The sequence below is a fragment of the Oncorhynchus clarkii genome, chromosome 17, assembly GCF_045791955.1.
Source record: "Oncorhynchus clarkii lewisi isolate Uvic-CL-2024 chromosome 17, UVic_Ocla_1.0, whole genome shotgun sequence".
Lineage (NCBI taxonomy): Eukaryota > Metazoa > Chordata > Actinopteri > Salmoniformes > Salmonidae > Oncorhynchus > Oncorhynchus clarkii.
Window position 1 is genome coordinate 83746274 of NC_092163.1, and position 21346 is coordinate 83767619.

Consider the following 21346-nt stretch of genomic DNA (forward strand, 5'->3'; position numbering starts at 1 on the left):
AGATGCATCCAACGAGCGCCGTCCAGGAAAACATTCCATCATACCCTTTCCCCAGTTTCTTACGTAGGCTGGCGACCAGCGTGATCAAGGAAGCCACCTCCAGGCCTATAATCCTCGGCAAGCAAACAATTGGTGCAATGATTGATCCAGTTTGTCCTGAAACAAAGTGTAGTAGATACATCTCCCACAGTGCTGGAACAGTTCATTTACTTCTCTAGACAAAGAGGGCTCCATTGTTTTTCATTTCAGAATATCCAAGGGGCTGTTATTCCTGATGGTGCTCTCATCGGGTATAGGTCTCATGATCATGTGGAATCAGGAATACCATTTAAAATGTCCCTGCAGTACCAAAACGTGACCCCAAAACCTCCATAGTACCTAAACGTGGGTTTGGTGAACCATTACACCAATGTATTTGGTCTACTTAGTAGGGTGTTAGGGGTGAGCTTGATTAAGCTTGGGGTTTGCACCTAGTTTTGGGACAAAACCTAGTCATTGGTTCCCAGTGGTGGAAAAAGTACCCAATTGTCATACTTGAGTACAATTAAAGATACCTTAATAAGGGATTACAAGTGAAAGTGACCCAGTAAAATAATAATACTTCAGTAAAAGTATTCGATACCAGCGCTCTATGTATTAAAAAGTAAATGTAATTGCTAAAATATACTTAAGTATCAAAAGTAAAAAGTTCAAGTATAAATAATTTCAAATTCATTATATTATGCAAACCAGATGGTACGATTTACAAACAAAGCATGTGTGTTTAGAGAGTCCGCCAGGTCAAGATACAGTATGGACGACCAGGGATTTTCTCTTGATAAATGCGTGAAATTGACTAATTTTGCTGTCCTGCTAAGCATTCAAAATGTAACAAGTACTTGTGGGTGTCAGGGAAAATGGGGGCGGAGTCGCAATCTACTGTAGAGATAGCCTGCAGAGTTCTGTCACACTATCCAGGTCTATGCCCAAACAGCTCGAGCATCTACTTATAAAGATCCATTTTATCAGAAATAAATCCCTCACTGTTGCTGCTTGTTATAGACCCCCCCCAGCTGTGCCCAGGACACCATATGTGAATTGATTGCTGCCCCCCCACCCCATCTATCTTCAGAGCTCGTGCTGTTAGGTGACCTAAACTGGGATATGCTTAACACCCCGGTCGTCCTTCAATTTAAGCTATATGCCCTCAATCTCCCACAAATTATCAAGGAACCTACCAGGTACAACCCAAATTCGTAAACCCGGGGCACACTCATAGATATTATCCTAACCAACTTGTCCTCCAAATACACCTAGTCTTCAACCAGGATCTCAAGAGATCAATGACTCATTGCCTGAGTCCGTTATGGGTCCGCAGTTAAACGCCCACCCCTCATCACTGTCAAACACTCCCTAAAACACTTTTGCGAGCAGGCCTTTCTATAATCGACCTGGCCCGGGTATCCTGGAAGGATCAAATCAAATTGTCTGTCACATACACATGGTTAGCAGATGTTAATGCGAGTGTAGCGAAATGCATGTGCTTCTAGTTCCGACCATGCAGTAATATCTAACAAGTAACCTAACAATTTCACAACTACCTTGTACACACAAGTGTAAAGGAATGAATAAGAATACGTACATAAAAATATATGAATGAGCGATGGCCGAATGGCATAGGCAAGATGCAGTAGATGGTATAGAGTACAGTATATACATATGAGATTAGTAATGTAGGGTATGTAAACATTATATTAAGTGGCATTGTTTAAAGTGGCTAGTGATACATTTATTACATACATTTTTCATTATTAAAGTGGTTAGAGATGAGTGAGTGTGTTGGCAGCAGCCACTCAATGTTAGTGATGGCTGTTTAATAATTTTATCAGTCTGATGGCCTAGAGACTGGACTGGAAAACATATTCTTGGTCCCCGCTTTGATGCACCTGTACTGACCTCGCCTTCTGGATGATAGCGGGGTGAACAGGCAGCGGCTCTGGTGGTTGTTGTCCTTGATGATCCTTGTGGCCTTCCTGTGACATCGGGTGGTGTAGCTATTAACCTCATCCCATCAGTGGAGGATGCCTGGTTGTTCTATAAAAAAGTGCTTTCCTCACCATCTTAAGCATGCCCCTTTCAAAAAATGTTGAACTAAGAACAGATGTAGCCCTTGATTCACTCCAGACTTGACTGCCCTTGACCAGCGGAAAAACACCCTGTGGCATACAGCACTAGCATCGAATAGTCCCCGCGATATGCAACTTTTCAAGGAAGTCAGGAACCAGTACACACAGTCAGTTAGGAAAGCAAAGGCTAGCTTTTTCAAAACAGAAATGTGCATCCTGCAGCACTAATTCCAAAAAGTTTTGGGACACTGTAAAGTCCATGGAAAATAAGAGTACCTCCTCCCAGCTACCCACTGCTCTGAGAATAAGAAACACTGTCACCACTGAAAAATCCACGATAATCGAGAATAATCGAGAAGCATTTTTCAATGGCTGGCCATGCTTTCCACCAGGCTACCCCAACAGCTCTGTACCCCCCACAGCAACTGGGCCAAGCCCTCCCAGGTTCTGCTTCACCCAAATCCAGACAGCTGATGTTCAAAAAGAGCTGCAAAACCTGGACCCGTACAAATCAGCCGGGCTAGACAATCTGGACCCTCTCTTCCTAAAATTATCCGCCGCCACTGTTGCAACCCCTATTGCTAGAATGTTCAACCTTTCTTTTGTATCGTCCGAGATTCCTAAACTTTGGAAAGCTGCTGCGGTAATCCCCCTCTTCAAAAGGGGGAGACACTCTAGACCCAAACTGTTATAGATCTATATCCATTCTTCCCTGCCTTTCTAAAGTCTTCGAAAGCCAAGTTAACAAAACAGATCACCAACCATTTCGAATCCCACCGTACCTTCTCCACTATGCAATCTGGTTTTCGAGCTGGTCATGGGTGCACCTCAGCCACGCTCAAGGTCCTACACAATATCATAACCTCCATCGATAAAATACATTATTGTGCAGCCATATTCATTGACCTGGCCAAGGCTTTTGACTCTGTCAATCACCACATTCTTATCGGCAGACTCAACAGCCTTGGTTTCTCTAATTACTGCCTCGCCTGGTTCACCAACTACTTCTCAGATAGAGTTCAGAGTGTCAAATCAGAGGGCTTGTTGTCCAGACCTCTGGCCGTCTCTATGGGGGGTGCCACAGGGTTCAATTCTCAGGCCGACTCTTTTATCTGTATAAATCAATGATGTCGCTCTTACTGCGGGTGATTCTTTGATCCACCTCTACGTAGATGACACCATTCTGTATACATCTGGCCCTTCTTTGGACAGTGTTAACAAACAACACTCCTTCCGTGGCCTCCAACTGCTAGACTGTAAACTCTCCTTCCAGACTCACATTAAGCATCTCCACGCTCCAGCAGATGTATTTCACTGGTCATCCCCAAAGCCAACACCTGCTTTGGCCACCTTTCCTTCCAGTTCTCTGCTGCCAATGACTGGAACGAATTGCAAAAATCACTGAAGCTGGAGACTCATATCTCCCTCACTAATGTTAAGCATCAGCTGTCAGAGCAGTTTACCGATTGCTGCAGCTGTACATAGCCCATCTGTAAATAGCCCATCCAACCATCCACCTACATCATCCCCATATTTGTTTTTCTACTCTTTTACACAACAGTATTTCTACTTGCACATCCATCACTCCAGTGTAAATTGCTAAAGTGTAATTACTTCGCCACTATTAGCCTATTTATTGCCTTAACTCATTTGCACACACACTGTATACAGACTTTTCTGTTATTGACTATGTGTGTTTAACCCATGTGTAACTCTGTGTCGCACTGCTTTATCTTGGCCAGGTCGCAGTTGTAAATGAGAACTTGTCTCAACTGGCCTACCTGGTTAAATAAAATAGAAAGGAATATAGTTAAAGTTAATATAAATGGTATAGTAGTTTTACACCACTGTTGGTTCCATTGGACTGGGCAAACTAAATCAAGTGCAGCTCCAGTATTTGACATATGATATACTTGACCAAGGAAGTCTGAAAGGAAGTCAAGTATTGATGGTACGTAGAATTAGACTCCACACCCTTGGAGAAGTAGACTCCACACCCTTGGAGAAGTAGACTCCACACCCTTGGAGAAGTAGACTCCACACCCTTGGAGAAGTAGACTCCACACCCTTGGGTATCTCATTCAAATGCCTTTTTTAGATTCATTTTATTGAGCAATTTCTGAAAATGTAATCCAACACACACACTGTACAGTTTTGTTCAGCAAATTTCAACCAACTGCAACAAATCGGACACATCTGGGAGACACACGGTTGGTTGAGAAACTGCAGCACTGTGTCATGTGACAAGAGTACTTATCTATACAAGACACAAGAGTGCAACGCAAATAACACAATTATCTAAGCAAAATGGCCATTCTGCATACATACAAATTGCAGGGCTGCACATGTTTGTGTAATTCGAAACTATGCAGGATCGCCATTTTGAGTAGATAATTACGTTCTTGCGTTGCATACTTGCATTAGGTATAAATTAGGCTTTAAAGATCCCGTGAAAAATGTATTTGCTGCAAATAAGTGTTGTATAAAACCCCTGACATATTGTACATACATACCCTAGTTCAAAATAACATGGCAACTTAATTTAGTCATTTTATACCGGTACACTGAAATTAAGATTGGCTGAAAAAAAAAAAACACACAAAAAAACATTTTACAGCCATAGTAATCTGTCATTTTCTCGAAGAACGCCTTTGGCAATCGCAATGACTGGTTGTTCCCTGGCCTGAACACAACCATTCAGTAACATTTACAATATTTTCAACATATGGCAACAAAGGATCAACTTAAGGCCCTGATTTTTGGGCCACAACATGATTCAAAACATTTGAACACTTCACTTTCCCTAACATTAAACCCGACCTAACAAAAACCTTAAACTTAACCGATTCCTTAATTTGACTGTACTTTTGTTCTACAACTTCTGGGATGGTGAAAATGTTAAATTAAATCCAGATGAAGACGCAGCAAGCCAACAAAAAAAAAAACACTAAAGAGTTGCTAAACCACAATTATGGATGTATCCCAAATGGCACCCTATTCAGTCCATTACATTTGACCAGAACCCTATGGGACCCGGTTCAAAAGTAGTGCACTATAAAGGGAAAAGGGTGCCATTTGGGACAGGACCCGTGAAGTAGGCTACCCTTGATGGACTGTGCCACTACAATACAACATGTTCAATACCAAACTTAAAATAAGTCATGGAAACAACACATCTGCAACCATTCAACTAAACTAATGATGAAAGATGGATCACAAAACACTTTGTTTCAACTTCTTCACAAATGGCCAGATTTAGCTGGTTCCCAGTTAGCACCGATGCAAAGTTAGCGTCCGATCTAAAACTAATATCTGTTCCATGTTTCCAATTTTCAAAAGTTTGGAATAATTCTGCAATCCAGGTTCAATAAAATACTTCAAAGATGAAGAGGGTGGTTGATGATGCTATTAAATGCTTTGCCCAGAGAAAATATAATTATATATATAAAAAAAAAAAAGCCACTACAAAAATACTATTTATTTTAGTTAAAAAGGATAAGGCCATTTAAACTTAGTCCTGCAATGGAATTGCTACGATTCAAGTGCTTACATTCAGAAAACACAGAATAAATCTGAGGCCGTCAGTTTAAACTCAATGAAACAGTCTAGACTACACAAAAGTAGATAAAAATGGCAATCAAATGAGTCAGTGACAACAGGAAGAGCTAAATCAAGAGAAGTCTTGCACATTCATTTCAGGTGACCAAAATCAGCAAACTGTCGTGTAGGCTAGACCAAATAGGGTAAACATTTTATTTTTGTTCTTGCAAGAAAAAAGTGGTCCTACAGTGACACCGTTTACCAAATCCATCAGTCCATCCTCAAGGTACAAAACAGAAGCTCGTAAAAAAATCAACTAAATGTGCACCATTCTGCACTGTAAGGTCTATGGAGTGTCTTTCAAGCACCACCGTGTGTAACTTCCGTGACACGTCAGTTTCTTCAGTCCTGTTGACACGTTAGATCCATGACATCATCCCGTCGTTGCACAATACAAGAAACGTACTTTACTGTAGTCAGACGATGCCGACGTAATGTTCCCCTTCTGGCTTCAACAGTAAAAGTCAAACCTCAGCGTGCTCAGTCAAGCCGTGCTGCAAAATGAACGCTAGCCTAAACCAAGAAGTCACTGGAGATATCACGCTGGTATTCTGCTACAGTTTCATATAGCGGTCGTATCTGTATCACAGGGGACAGGTTCACCTGCAGGATCCTCTGGGCCTTCCTCCTCAGTTCCTCCACTGTGATGCAGTCGTCCACTTTGACCACCTTCCACCGCAGGCTGTTCTCATCCAGACGACACTCCTCCTGATTGTTCATCACCCACAGAGACTGGTCGTCCCTCCAGGACCGTCTGTGGTTTGACACGTCAATCTTGTAGTTGTAAACTCCTCGGCCGTTTTGATACATCACTGGGGCGGAGTCTCCGATAAGGGCCCCGTTCCATTCCGGACAGGAGGGATGATACCTTTGACCGACCAATGCCACTGCTTTTGGTGTTCTACCCATGTTCTGCAACGGTATCCCTGAAAGTTGAGAGTGAATCTGTAGTCTCGCGGTGTGGCCTCTCGTCAAACCTGTAATGTTTGTTAGTTTCAGACATTGCTGTATCAGTGGAGGTTCAATAGTCATAACCGGAGGTCGGGAAAAGACAGATCCTTTGTGAGATTCTGATGCACTAGTAGTCCACGATGCGTACTTGTTAGACTCCTTCTTCTTCTTCCTTCCCCTCTTCTTGCCTGTCCTTGAGCCCTTGCTAGTCGTGTCTGTACAGCACATCTCTTCTGGTAGTGTTCTGGCTGTACAGGATCTATATCCATAAACATCTTTGCTTCGTAGCACTGTGGGCTTGTGGCCTTCTTCTTTAAGCCCTTGGAGAAAGGTTACTAGTTCCTCGGTGTCCGAGAGATCCTTTGACATGGGGTTGAGGATCTGTAATGCCTCTAGAAGGACAGTCTGTCCAGCCGAGGCGATTCTGGACCAGGAGTTGACGGCCTTCTCCACAACCGGGTCTGTGTAATTCATGACATCTGCCTTGAGGTAAAATGTTTGAGAGCTCCCGAAGTCTGTCTTGCTTTTCACCCTGTTGAGAGAATTGAGAGTAGCAGTTTCCAATAAAAAATAATAGTCGAGAAGACAAACTAAAAACTAATGCATGCTTACTGCTGTAGGCTGGAAAGGGTACCTAAATGGGATCACTTCTATGGGTTGGGACTGAATTCAAGCACTTATTTCAATTGCAAAAGAAAGAAACAATGTGACTATCTGCACAAACATGTACGAAATAGCTATATCGTCACACTTGGAAAGTGTAATGTAGGCTAAACATAAGCAGAGGTGGCTTTGCAGTTTGCTTGCAAAGAGCGGTGCTATAGCTAACTAGCCATAAATAACTTAATTGTTTAGCTAGTAGGGATGGGCACAAGTACTCCGTCAAGGTTTGTATTCAGTTACCAATGAGTACTTAACATTCTCAAATGCAACCAATTAGCAAGTTGATATAACATTTCAAACAGGGATTGACACAAAGGGTTGCCTTATTGCCTGAGCAAAGTAAACTGAGCAGTCATGCAAGTTGAGCATGCGCTGAGGTTGCCCTATTGGACAGGCGAAATAAAGACAAATAGAGGTGGGGGGGCGAAAACAAACCAACTGCAAAGAATTACAGTAGCCTAAAGCTGATCTTTCTGGTTCCCCAGTATTGTAAGTGAAAGACTGACAATGTATGGCAGTTGAGCAAGTTGAGCTTGCTCTGATTTTTCTTCTTCTTCCATACAGTCAACCAAAATACCAAGAACGCAGAACTGGTCTTTCTTTCTGGTTCCTCCCCTGAAAGGAAGGCAATTTTGTATATGGCATTTCTGCATGTAAATAGCTAATCATAATAATTTACGGGCAAGTGATCATAATCTTCAGGCAAGTGAAAAATACTCCCGACTTGCCTGACAAAAAACAAATTAAATTAAATTTAATATATATTTTATATTTGACATTCTTCTAAGTAGCCACCCTTTACATTGATATCTTTGCACACTTGACATTCTCAACCAGATACACGAGGTAGTCACCTGGAATGCATTTAAATTGGCAGGTGTGCCTTGTTAAAAAGTTAACTTGTGGAATTTCTTTCCTTCTTATTGAGTTTGAGCCAACTCATTTTTGTTGTGACAAGGTAGGGCTGGTATACAGAAGATACTCATATTTGGTGAAAGACCAAGTCCATATTATGTCAAGAACAGCTCAAATAAGCTAATAGAAACAGTCCATCATTACTTTAAGTCATGAAGGTCTGTCAATCCGGAACATTTCAAGAACTTTAAATGTTTCTTCAAATGCAGTTGCAAAAACCATCAAGCGTTGTGAAACTGGCTCTCATGAGGACCGCCACAGGAAAGGAAGACCCCGAGTTACCTCTGCTATGATGAAACTGGCTCTCATGAGGACCGCCACAGGAAAGGAAGACCCCGAGTTACCTCTGCTATGATGAAACTGGCTCTCATGAGGACCGCCACAGGAAAGGAAGACCCAGAGTTACCTCTGCTGCAGAGGATAAGTTAGAGTTACCAGCCTCAGAAACTGCAGCCCAAATAAATGCTTCAGAGTTCAAGTAACAGACACATCTCAACATCAACTGTTCAGAGGAGACTGTGTGAATCAGGCCTTCATGGTCAAATTGCTGTAAAGAAACCACTACTAAAGGACACCAATAAGAAGAGACTTGCTTGGGCCAAGAAACAAAAGCAATGGACATTAGACCGGTGGAAATCTGTCCTTTGTGATGATTCCAAATTGGAGATTTTTGGCCATGTCTTTGTGAGAAGCAGAGTAGGTGAACAGATGATCTCCACATGTGTGGTTCCCACCATGAAGCATAGAGGAGGTGTGATGTTGCTTTGCTGGTGACACTGTCAGTTGAATTCAAATGAATTAAGGCACACTTAACAAGCGTCGCTACCACAGCATTCTGCATCAAGTGGGACTATCATTTGTTTTTCAACAGGACAATGACCCGACACAACTCCAAGCTGTGTAAGGGCTATTTGACCAAGACAGAGTGATGGAGTGCTGCATCAGATGACGTGGCCTCCACAATCACCTGACCTCAACCCAATTGAGATGGTTTGGGATGAGTTGGACCACAGAGTGAAGGAAAAGCAGCCAACAAGTGGTCAGCATATATGTGAACTCCTTCAAGACTGTTGGAAAAGCATTCCAGGTAGAGCTGCAATGCCAAGAGTGTACATAGCTGTCAACAAGGCAAAGGGTGGCTACTTTGAAGAATCTCAAATATATTTTGATTTGTTTAAAACTTTTTTGGTTACTACATGATTCCATGTGTTATTTCATAGTTTTGATGTCTTCACTATTATTCTACAATATAGAAAATTGTAAAAATGAAGAAAAACCCTTGAATGAGTAGTCGTGTCCAAAATGTTGACTGGTACTGTATGTGATGGGATGTATAAATACAGATACACAGTGCCGTCTGAAAGTATTCAGACCCCCTTGACTTTTCCACATTTTATTCTAAAAATTATTACATAAAAAAAAAAATCCTCAGCAATCTACACACAACACCCCCTAATGACAAAGCCAAAATAGCTTAAGAAATTTCCACATTTGGTAATATTATTATTAGTTTTTTTTTAATATATACCTTATTCACATAAGTATTCAGTCCTTTTGTTATGAGACTTGGAATTGAGCTCAGGTGAATCCGGTTTCCATTGATCATCCTTGAGAAGTCCCCCTGTGGCAAATTCAAATGATTGGACATGATTTGGAAAGGCACACACCTGTCTATACAAGGTCCCACAGTTGACAGTACATGTCAGAGGAAAAACAAAGCCATGAGGTCAAAGGAATTCTCTGTAGACCACCCGAGACAGGATTGTGTCGAGGCACAGATCTGGGGAAGGGTACCAAAACAGTGACCTCCATAATTCTTAAATGTTAGAAGTTTGGAACTACTAAGACTCTTCCCAGAGCTGCCCGGCCAAACTGAGCAACCGGAGGAGAAGGGCCTTGGTCAGGGAGGTGACCAAGAACCCGATGGTTTGTGGAGATGGGAGAAACTTCCAGAAGGACCATCTCTGCAGCACTCCACCAATCAGGCCTTTATGATAGAGTGACCAGACGAAAGCAATTCCTCAGTAAAAAAGGCACATGACAGCCAGCTTGTAGTTTGCTAAAAGGCACCTAAAGGACTCTCAGGCCATGAGAAACAAGATTCTGTGGTCTGATGAAACCAAGATTGAACTCTTTGGCCTGAATGCCAAGGGTCACGCCTGGAGGAAACCTGGCACCATCCTTACGGTGAGGCATGGTGGTTGCAGCATCATGCTGTGGGGATGTTTTTCAGCGGAAAAGACTGGGAGGCTAGTCAGGATCGAGGGTAAGATGAACGAAGCAAAGTACAGAGAGATCCTTGATTAAAACCTTCTCCAGAGCGCTCAGGACCTCCGACTGGGGTGAAGGTTCACCTTGAACAGGACAACGACCCTAAGCTCACAGCCAAGACAACGCAGGAGTGGCTTCGGGACAAGTCTCTGAATATCCATGAGTGGCCCAGCCAGAGCCTGGACTTGAACCTGATCGAACATCTCTGGAGAGACCTGAAAATAGCTGTGCAGTGACGCTCCCCATGCAACCTGACAGAGCTTGAGAGGATCTTGTAGTGTCATACCCAAGAAGACTGGAGGCTGTAATCACTGCCAAAGGTGCTTCAACAAAGTACTGATTAAAAGGGTCTGAATACTTACACAAATGTGATATTTTTGTTGTTGAAATTAGCAAACATTTCTACAAACCTGTTTTTGCTTTGTCATTATGGGGTATTGTGTGTAGATTGATAAGGGAATAAATTATTTAATCAATTTTAGAATTAGGCTGTAACCTAACAAAATGTGGAAAAAGTCAAGGGGTCTGAATACTTTCCAAAGGCACTGTATGTATGCATGTTCCGATAGTTCCTTTGGAAAGTATTCAGACCCCTTGACTTTTTCCACATTTTGTTAGGTTACAGCCTTATTCTAAAATGGATAAACATTTACATTGTCCTTTATTATATTCTACTACCACCGCTCCCCTAATTGGAATAAACTAAATGAACACTTGGGCTTCTACTTCCAGTTTATACGTACTATATACATTTTACTGACTATTTTAGAATAGTTATATTTTGTTTGTTTTAAGTCCTGGCCTTCCTCCATTTCTGATGTCAATCCAGTTCGATTGCTAATTTTCCATTTATTTTTTAAAATGTTCTGTTAAAGGTTCTGAACCTATATGCATTTTATGGACACAGTATATTTAGTCATCTTGGTTATTATAGTCCCATCCTTCAGCTCCATTCAACCCCTCCCATCTATCTCTCAACACCATCCAGTCCCTTCGGCTCCATTCAACCCCTCCCATCTGTCTCTCAACACCATCCAGTCCCTTCAACCCCTCCCATCTGTCTCTCAACACCATCCAGTCCCCTCCTTCAGCTCCATTCAAACCCTCCCATCTGTCTCTCAACACCATCCAGTCCCTTCAGCTCCATTCAACCCCTACCATCTATCTCTTAACACCATCCAGTCCCCTCCTTCAGCTCCATTCAACCCCTCCCATCTATCTCTCAACACCATCCAGTCCCCTCCTTCAGCTCCATTCAACCCCTCCCACCTGTCTCTCAACACCATCCAGTCCCTTCAACCCCTCCCATCTATCTCTCAACACCATCCAGTCCCTTCAGCTCCATTCAACCCCTCCCATCTGTCTCTCAACACCATCCAGTCCCTTCAGCTCCATTCAACCCCTCCCATCTGTCTCTCAACACAATCCAGTCCCTTCAGCTCCATTCAACCCCTCCCATCTATCTCTAAACACCATCCAGTCCCTTCAACCCCTCCCATCTGTCTCTCAACACCATCCAGTCCCTTCAGCTCCATTCAACCCCTCCCATCTATCTCTTAACACCATCCAGTCCCCCCCCTCAGCTCCATTCAACCCCTCCCATCTATCTCTAAACACCATCCAGTCCCTTCAACCCCTCCCATCTGTCTCTCAACACCATCCAGTCCCTTCAGCTCCATTCAACCCCTCCCATCTATCTCTTAACACCATCCAGTCCCCCCCTTCAGCTCCATTCAACCCCTCCCATCTGTCTCTCAACACCATCCAGTCCCCTCCTTCAGCTCCATTCAACCCCTCCCACCTGTCTCTCAACACCATCCAGTCCCTTCAGCTCCATTCAACCCCTACCATCTATCTCTTAACACCATCCAGTCCCCTCCTTCAGCTCCATTCAACCCCTCCCATCTATCTCTCAACACCATCCAGTCCCTTCAGCTCCATTCAACCCCTCCCATCTATCTCTCAACACCATCCAGTCCCTTCAACCCCTCCCATCTATCTCTCAACACCATCCAGTCCCTTTAACACCTCCCATCTATCTCTCAACACCATCCAGTCCCTTCAGCTCCATTCAACCCCTCCCATCTGTCTCTCAACACCATCCAGTCCCTTCAGCTCCATTCAACCCCTCCCATCTGTCTCTCAACACCATCCAGTCCCTTCAGCTCCATTCAACCCCTCCCATCTATCTCTTAACATCATCCAGTCCCCCCCTTCAGCTCCATTCAACCCCTCCCATCTGTCTCTCAACATCATCCAGTCCCCTCCTTCAGCTCCATTCAACCCCTCCCATCTGTCTCTCAACACCATCCAGTCTTCTCCTTCAGCTCCATTCAACCCCTCCCATCTGTCTCTCAACACCATCCAGTCCCCTCCTTCAGCTCCATTCAACCCCTCCCATCTGTCTCTCAACACCATCCAGTCCCTTCAGCTCCATTCAACCCCTCCCATCTGTCTCTCAACACCATCCAGTCCCTTCAGCTCCATTCAACCCCTCCCATCTATCTCTCAACACCATCCAGTCCCTTCAGCTCCATTCAACCCCTCCCATCTGTCTCTAAACACCATCCAGTCCCTTCAGCTCCATTCAACCCCTCCCATGTCTCTCAACACTATGTCCCTTCAGCTCCATTCAACCCCTCCCATCTATCTCTTAACACCATCCAGTCCCCTCCTTCAGCTCCATTCAACCCCTCCCATCTATCTCTCAACACCATCCAGTCCCTTCAGCTCCATTCAACCCCTCCCATATGTCTCTCAACACCATCAGTCCCTTCAGCTCCATTCAACCCCTCCCATCTATCTCTCAACACCATCCAGTCCCTTCAACCCCTCTCATCTATCTCTCAACACCACCCAGTCCCTTCAGCTCCATTCAACCCCTCCCATCTATCTCTCAACACCATCCAGTCCCTTCAGCTCCATTCAACCCCTCCCATCTGTCTCTCAACACCATCCAGTCCCCTCCTTCAGCTCCATTCAACCCCTCCCATCTGTCTCTCAATACCATCCAGTCCCCTCCTTCAGCTCCATTCAACCCCTCCCATCTGTCTCTCAACACCATCCAGTCCCTTCAACCCCTCCCATCTGTCTCTCAACACCATCCAGTCCCCTCCTTCAGCTCCATTCAACCCCTCCCATCTATCTCTCAACACCATCCAGTCCCTTCAGCTCCATTCAACCCCTCCCATCTGAAAGTTCTGAGCCATTCCATTCTCAGTTTCTACAGATTGAAAATTAAAGATACTCATTTCTGCTCAAAGTATTATATTACTGATTAACTATGACTTTTCAGATCGCCCAGTAGTGCTATCTGCAGGGTTAGCTCCAGGTACATATTTCAATTCTTCAGCCATTCCTGGACCTGTGACCAAAAACCAGCTACATATGGACAGCACCATAATAAATTATCTAACGACTGTCTCTTCGCAGGCAAAAACTGCAGAGTTGGGAAGGTTGTGTCCGCCATTTATATAACATATTGGTTATAATTTTGCAAGAATTTTGTATAGTAATTTAAATTGAAAAATTCTTAGTCTTGAATCTGGCGTCGTATCAGTTCATAAACCATGTGCCATATAATCAGTACATTGAAAATCTCTTCCCTATTTTTTTTTTTTTTCAATCTATATATGTTACGGCTGCCAATTTTTTGGTCCTGAAATGAAATTGGTGCACTTTTTTTATTGATCACATTTTCTTTAACCAATTGTGGTCTTTAATGCAGGGCCGATAGACAAGTTCCTTACTTTTTCCCCCTTCCACTTGCCTCTTCCATTTTTGCAGCAATGCTGCAATTAGTTGGTTGTCATTTTGGGTAGAGCAGACATTTCCATATCTATGTGTTAGCTGCATGTGTGACATAACACCACCAGCCTTATTTATTATATCATTTACAAAGATTCCACCATTTTTAAATCGATAAGTATATTTCAGTTTAAATCACAATATTTGCTGTATTATTGGTTCTGCCTATTCTGGTGGATTAAACTGAAATTGCAACCAACTTTCTGCGGCTGGTTTAAATAAATGTCCATATTTTGGAGATGATTTCATTTTCAAATAACCTAAAGAGAGAGGTTGTAATGTGAATAAAGGGAAAAGGCCATTCTTGAACATGCACTAAGAAATTCTTACTAACTTACTAGAGAACCAGTTTGGATTTAAGTATAACTTTTGTATGACTGACGCCTTTAGTGGGAGGTCTAAAGCTTTAATATTTCATCATTTCTGCCCCGCGGAATTCATATATTAATTATATAAAATAGGCCCTTTTAATTTTGTCTGACTTAACATTCCGAATGAAATTGAATATTTTTTGCTCATAAAATAATAAAAGCAGGTCACTAGGTGTAGGCAAAACCATAAGCAAATAGGTCAACTGTGATATAACTAAGGAGTAGGTCAACTGTGATAAAACTAAAGAGTTAATCAGGGTGAGTTTTCCACAAATAGACAGGTATTTTCCTTTCCATGGTCGCAAGATCTTCTCTTTTTGCTAACTTTCTATAAAAATGTATTGGAGTGAGAATTTATTTATTTAGGGATATGTATCCAAAGTATATCCACTTCTCCATCAGACCATTTTATTGGTAAACTACATGGTAATGTCAAAGTTGTATTTTTTTGTTGTCTAATACGCATGTATAATTTGGTTGTAATCCGGAGAGGTTAGAAAAAAGTATCTAGATCCTCTATGAGGCGGTGGAGCTGAAGGGGTCATTGTATGGTGTTAAGCCCTGAATTTCTAATCCTTTAAGAATATTGTTGGACCTGATTTTAACAGCTAACATCTCGATGGCAATATAAATAGATATGCCGATAGTGGACAACCTTGTATTACTCCTCTTGAGAGTTTAAAACTTTGAGAAGTAGCCATTATTTACAATTTTACACCTAGGGTTACATGACTTTAACCCATTTTATAAGAGATTCTCCAAAATTGAAATGTTCTAGGCATTTATATATAAACTCCAGTCATACTTTATTTATCTGCCTTTTCAAAGTCAGCTATGAAAATCAGGCCTTGTTTCCCCAGATGTTGATATATGCATATTATTATTAGTATTGGATAGAAAACACTCTGAAGTTTCTAAAACTGTTTGAATTATGTCTGAGTATAACAGAACTCATATGGCAGGCAAAAACCGGAGAAAAAAAATCCAAACAGGAAGTGGGAAATCTGAGGTTTGTAGTTTTTCCAACTCAGCCCCTATCAAATTCACAGTGGGATATGTTATGTTGCACTTCCTAAGGCTTCCACTAGATGTCAACCGTCTTTAGAACGTTGTTTCAGGCTTCTCGTGTGAAGAGGGGCCGGATGGGAGCTGTTTGACTAAGGGGTCTGCCTGCAGCCTCGTTCTCAGTCACGCGCTTTCACATGAGAGGGGTATCTCGTTCCATTGCTTTTCTACAGACAATGGAATTCTCTGGTTGGAACATTATTGAACATTTATGATAAAAACATCCTAAAGATTGATTCTATACTTAGTTTGACAAGTTTCTTCGACCTGTAATATGACTTTTTGAACTTTCCGTCCGACTGGACCTGAACGCAATTTTGGATTTGTTAACCAAACGCCCTAACAAAAGAGGCTATTGGACATAAATGGACATTATCGAACAAAACAAGCATTTATTGTGGAACTTTGATTCCTGGGAGTGCATTCTGATGAAGATCATCGAAGGTAAGTGAATATTTCTAATTCTATTTATGAATAATGTTGACTACCCAACATGGCGGCTTTCTCAGATGATGCTTTTTCTGTAAAGTTTGTAAAAAATCTGACACAGCACTTGCATTAAGAATCAGTACATTTATATAAACAAATAAATTCATTACATTTTCATCTCATATCAAAATGAAAACAAACCAGTAAAATGTTATTTTTCAAAATCTCAACTGTGTTTGTATATTCTCCCATACAATAATCTCACTGCAGTTTGCGAACCCATGGGGACCTCCATCAACAAGAAGGGTGTGAACGGCTTGTGTCATGAACAGCCCATAGAAAGACGCGACAGCGCATTCCCCAATGCTGGAAGGGGGCCCTGAGAGAAAAGTTTGGGAACCCCTGATCTAGCTTAGTTTCTCCCACAAATCAAGCTTCGCTTTCTTATTAACAGTAGAGAGAATCCCCTCCTGGATCTAGAGCCTTGCTGTGTAATATTTATTTTTTGCAGCATTTTTGAGTTACTTGTATAACTTTAAGCTGGGATGTCTGTTCTGCAAATAGCTTAGGTCAGACTGTATAAAAATGTCTGCAATGTGCTTGTTAGCATAATCTTTAGGATTTTACATGTACCTGGGGATAGAAAATGTCATCGCTTGTGTTCAGTCCCGGTATTACCAAATATCTCAGTATGGCACTAGGTCGGTATTAAAAAAATGGTATGGCAATCTGGATACCGCTAAACCTAAATGTTAGTGTTAAATTCAGTGATACCCGATCCCTAACCTAGTTAATGAAAAAACAATCCCTACCCGATCCCTAACCATACCCTAGTTAATGAGAAAACAATCCCTGCCCAACCCTAACTCAAGTGTTGGGCCTGTCGAGCTCAGTAGAAACAACAAGATTAAATATCCGGTCTTGGGGGGTGGGGGGGTGGGGTGTTGTCTGATTTATACGGCCATTCAGAGACATGTCCTAGGCGAACACGTCTGGACTCTCTTTAATAACAATCAACTGCTCGTCATTAGTTCATCTGGTAAAAGGACTGTTTTCAGTTGGCTAAATGATTTATATCATTACGACGCCCTCCCAGCCAACTTGACAACTGTGTGAAGCATTGGAGTCAACATGGACTAACATCCCTGTAAATGCTTTCAACACCTTGTCGAGTCCACGCCCTGACGAATTAAGGCTGTTCTGAGGGCAAAGGGAGGGGTGCAACTCAATATTAGGAAGGTGTTCCTAATGTTTAGTACAGTGCCTTGCAAAAAGTATTCATCCCCCTTGGTGTTTTTCCTATTTTGTTGCATTATAACCTGTAATTTAAATTGATTTTTTTATTTGGATTTCATGTAATGGACAAACACAAAATAGTCCAAACTGGTGAAATGAAAAAACATGTTTCAAACGATTCCAAAATATTACAAATGGAAAAGTGGTGCGTGCGTATGTATTCACCCCCTTTACATATGTATTCACCCCCTTTACATATGTATTCACCCCCTTTACATATGTATTCACCCCCTTTACATATGTATTCACCCCTTTACATATGTATTCACCCCCTTTACATATGTATTCACCCCCTTTACATATGTATTCACACCCTTTACATATATATTCACCCCCTTTACATATGTATTCACCCCCTTTACATATGTATTCACCCGCTTTGCTATGAAGCCCCTAAATAAGATCTGGTGCAACCAATTACCTTCAGAAGTCACATAATTAGTTAAAGTCCACCTGTGTGCAATCTAAGTGTCACATGATCTGTCACATGATCTCAGTATATACACACACACCTGTTCTGAAAGATCCTGAGTCTGCAACACCACCAAGCAAGCGGCCCCATGAAGACCAAGGAGCCTCTCTAAACAGGTCAGGGACAGAGTTGTGGAGAAGTACAGATCAGGGTTAGGTTATAAAAACGTCAGAAACTTTGAACATCCCACAGAGCACCATTATATCCATTATTAAAAAATGGAAAGAATATGGCACCACAACAAACCTGCCAAGAGAGGGCCGCCCACCAAAACTCAAAGACCAGGCAAGGAGGGCATTAATCAGAGAGGCAACAAAGAGACAAAAGATAACTCTTAAGGAGCTGCAAAGCTCCACAGTGGAGATTTGAGTATCGGTCAATAGGACCACTTTAAGCTGAATACGCCACAGAGCTGGGCTTTACGGAAGAGTGGCCAGAAAAAAGCCATTGATTAAAGAAAAAAATAAGAAAACACATTTGGTGTTCGCCAGAAGGCATGTAGGAATCTCCCCAAACATATGGAATAAGGTACTCTGGTCAGACGAGACTAAAATGTAGCTTTTTGGCCATCAAGGAAAACGCTATGTCTGGCGCAAACCCAACACCTCTCATTATGCCAAGAACACCATCCCCAGAGTGAAGCATGGTGGTGGTAGCATCATGTTGTGGGGATGTTTTTCATCGGCAGGGAAACTGATCAGAATTGAAGGAATGATGGATGGTGCTAAATACAGGGAAATTCTTGAGGGAAACTGTTCCAGTCTTCCAGAGATTTGAGACTGGGATTTAGGTTCACCTTCCAGCAGACAGTAACCCTAAGCATACTGCTAAAGCAACACTCGAGTGGTTTAAGAGGAAACATTTAAACGTCTTGGAATGGCCTAGTCAAAGCCCAGACCTCAATCCAATTGAGAATCTGTGGTATGACTTAAAGATTGCTGTACACCAGCAGGAACCCATCCAACTTGAAGGAGCTGGAACGGTTTTGCCTTGAAGAATGGGAAAAAATCCCAGTGGCTAGATGTGCCAAGTTTATAGAGACATACCCCAAGATACTTGCAGCTGTAATTGCTGGAAAAAGGTGTCTCTACAAAGTATTGACTTTGGTGGGTGAATAGTTATAGTACACTCAAGTTGTTTTTTTAATCTTATTTGTTTGTTTCACAATAAAAATATACTGTGCATCTTCAAAGTGGTAGGCATGTTGTGTCAATCAAATGATACAACTTGAAATTAAAATCGATGTTTTTTGGGGGGGGTTGTTGTAAGGCAACAAAATTAGAAAAATGCCAAGGGGGTGAATACTTTCGCAAGGCACTGTATAGTAGTAAAATGTGGTATACCGCAAAGTAGGGCTGTGACGGTCTTGGAATTTTTGATGACTTCATTGGTTATCTAAATGACCACGGCCACCAATATAATCATTCTAATAGCAAAACAGACTAAACATTTGTATATATATTTTTTAACAGCCAATTCTGCTCACCTCCGCTCCTGATTGCATGTGCTGCAGGGAGGAGGGGGAGCTTTGCCTAGGCAACCGAAGAGTCAGTACAACACCTTGCTGAAATAAGGAGCAACAAAGTTATTACGTTTTTATATATTTTTTTAAAAATACAAAAATACACGCGTCATCTTTTTGACCAATCAGCTGTTTGTTCCACAACATAATACTGAAACTGTACTTTTTCCTCCTCCCACCTCTCCTGATGTTGACGTTACATGAAAACCAGGCTTACTTTTACTTTGCTGCTTTTGGGTCAAGTTTGTGGACTTGAAGTTCATTTAAAATATACATTTATTGGTTAGGTTATTTTATTTACATGATGGTCTTCATCAATAATCATTGGGTATACAAATATAAAATGACCTGACAGCGCTAATGTCAAGTGCAGTGAAAATGTGTTATGGTAAATTCTAGGCGATGCCTTCTTACAAAAGGTAGTAGGCTATAATGTGAGCATCCTAGTACTAAACAAAGACTACGAAACACAAACTACACATTTAGCCTCTATGGTGGAGCAGTTGTAGCACAGGAAAGCAGTGGGCGCGGCTCACCCCCACAACAGTTGAACAGTGAGATCTAAATATTGATCATTTTTCAGTGATATAACAAGTTACTTTCGATGGAAAGTAGGCCTAAAATGTAATTTATACCATTACGCAAGAACACGATCTTTCGTAATTCTGCCGAGTTACAAATTGAGAAGTTGTTCACATTTCTGTATTTTTTGCTAAACTACTACAGCGGATTGCCATTTTGCGTAGCTAAATTGTACTTTTTGCATGTAGTTTGTTTAGTTCTGCGTAGGGGATTAATTAGGCTTAAACGTAATGGATTACTGTTCTTAGAAGTAACGAGTCGTGAATTATTACACATAACGACCCCAACATTTGCGCCCCTTGTGGTATGGAGGAACAAATCCCCCCCCCCCCTCCATATGAAAACCTTTGGTAACTCCCATCCCAAAACTAGCTAGTTTTATATTAAATGTAAATATGACCAAATAAACTTAGTAAGAACAGAAAGGGGTTTACAATAAACTACAAACAAAGAAAATATTAAATGTATTTTAAAATTAAAATCTCAGTAATAAGACGTAAATTAGACTTCACACAAAGCTAGCTAGCGACAGCCGGGTCACTAGTAGACTGACGTTAACACACACTTCCCTCTCAGTTATCAAGCAACACAGTTTGCTATGCGATGTTGTGTTTCCTTACGCTTTCTCTGCGTTCAACGCGAAATTGGACCCCAGAATTGGAGGGAAATGTCATTAGATGAAACACTGACAGCTACCAAGAGACGCACATTTTTTAAATCTAAATAAAACCTTACCTTTCAACGGTCTTAAACAAGCATCATTCAGTCCACTGCCAACTGAAGTCTAGATTAAAATGGCTGCAATGGGGCGAATTGACTCAGTGAAAAGAGGCGGGGATAATCAAATTTAAAAAAAAAGGAAACAGGTTGGAATGAACACCCATATAAGGAAGAAGGGGCGTTTGTGAACGTTCACCCGTCCCGTAAAAAGTCTGCTTTTTTAGTTTGGTCAAAGATTGTCTATTATATTGACAAGATATTCGAGTGACCAGTCTAATAATGGCAATAGATGTCCACAAATATGTAAAGCAGGCGGGAGGAGACGAGATCAGGTGGGACCATTCTAGCCAATGAGACGGCAGATACGCGAGTGCACAACAGGCCATAGATATAGGTAGAGGACTCATCTTTGTATCTGTGCCATTATAGCGTCTGTGACAACATGGGCTTCGCAGGAGTTGGAACCGAAATTATTGTCCAATCGTTTCGTTTTGAACAGAACCACTATTTTTTTGTTCTGTTCCAGTGTTTCTGACCAGCAAAATAAAGTTCTGAACCGGATCTTAACCCCCCAAAA

The 21346-nt window shown here is 41.9% G+C and overlaps 2 protein-coding genes across 3 annotated transcripts in view; one reads left to right on the plus strand and one right to left on the minus strand.

Annotated features, from left to right (window-relative positions):
- Positions 1 to 21346, plus strand: part of LOC139371469 (stabilin 1) — a 300518-nt gene that overhangs the window by 89945 nt on the left and 189227 nt on the right. The gene's annotated exons all lie outside the window — the stretch shown is intronic.
- On the minus strand, positions 4192 to 20848 carry LOC139371471 (uncharacterized). The gene is made up of 2 exons (XM_071111912.1): positions 20785 to 20848; positions 4192 to 7188 (listed from the first exon to the last, which is right to left on the minus strand). The coding sequence occupies exon 2, from the start codon at positions 7128 to 7130 to the stop codon at positions 6219 to 6221; it is 912 nt and encodes a 303-aa protein (XP_070968013.1). The 5' UTR covers positions 7131 to 7188; positions 20785 to 20848; the 3' UTR covers positions 4192 to 6218.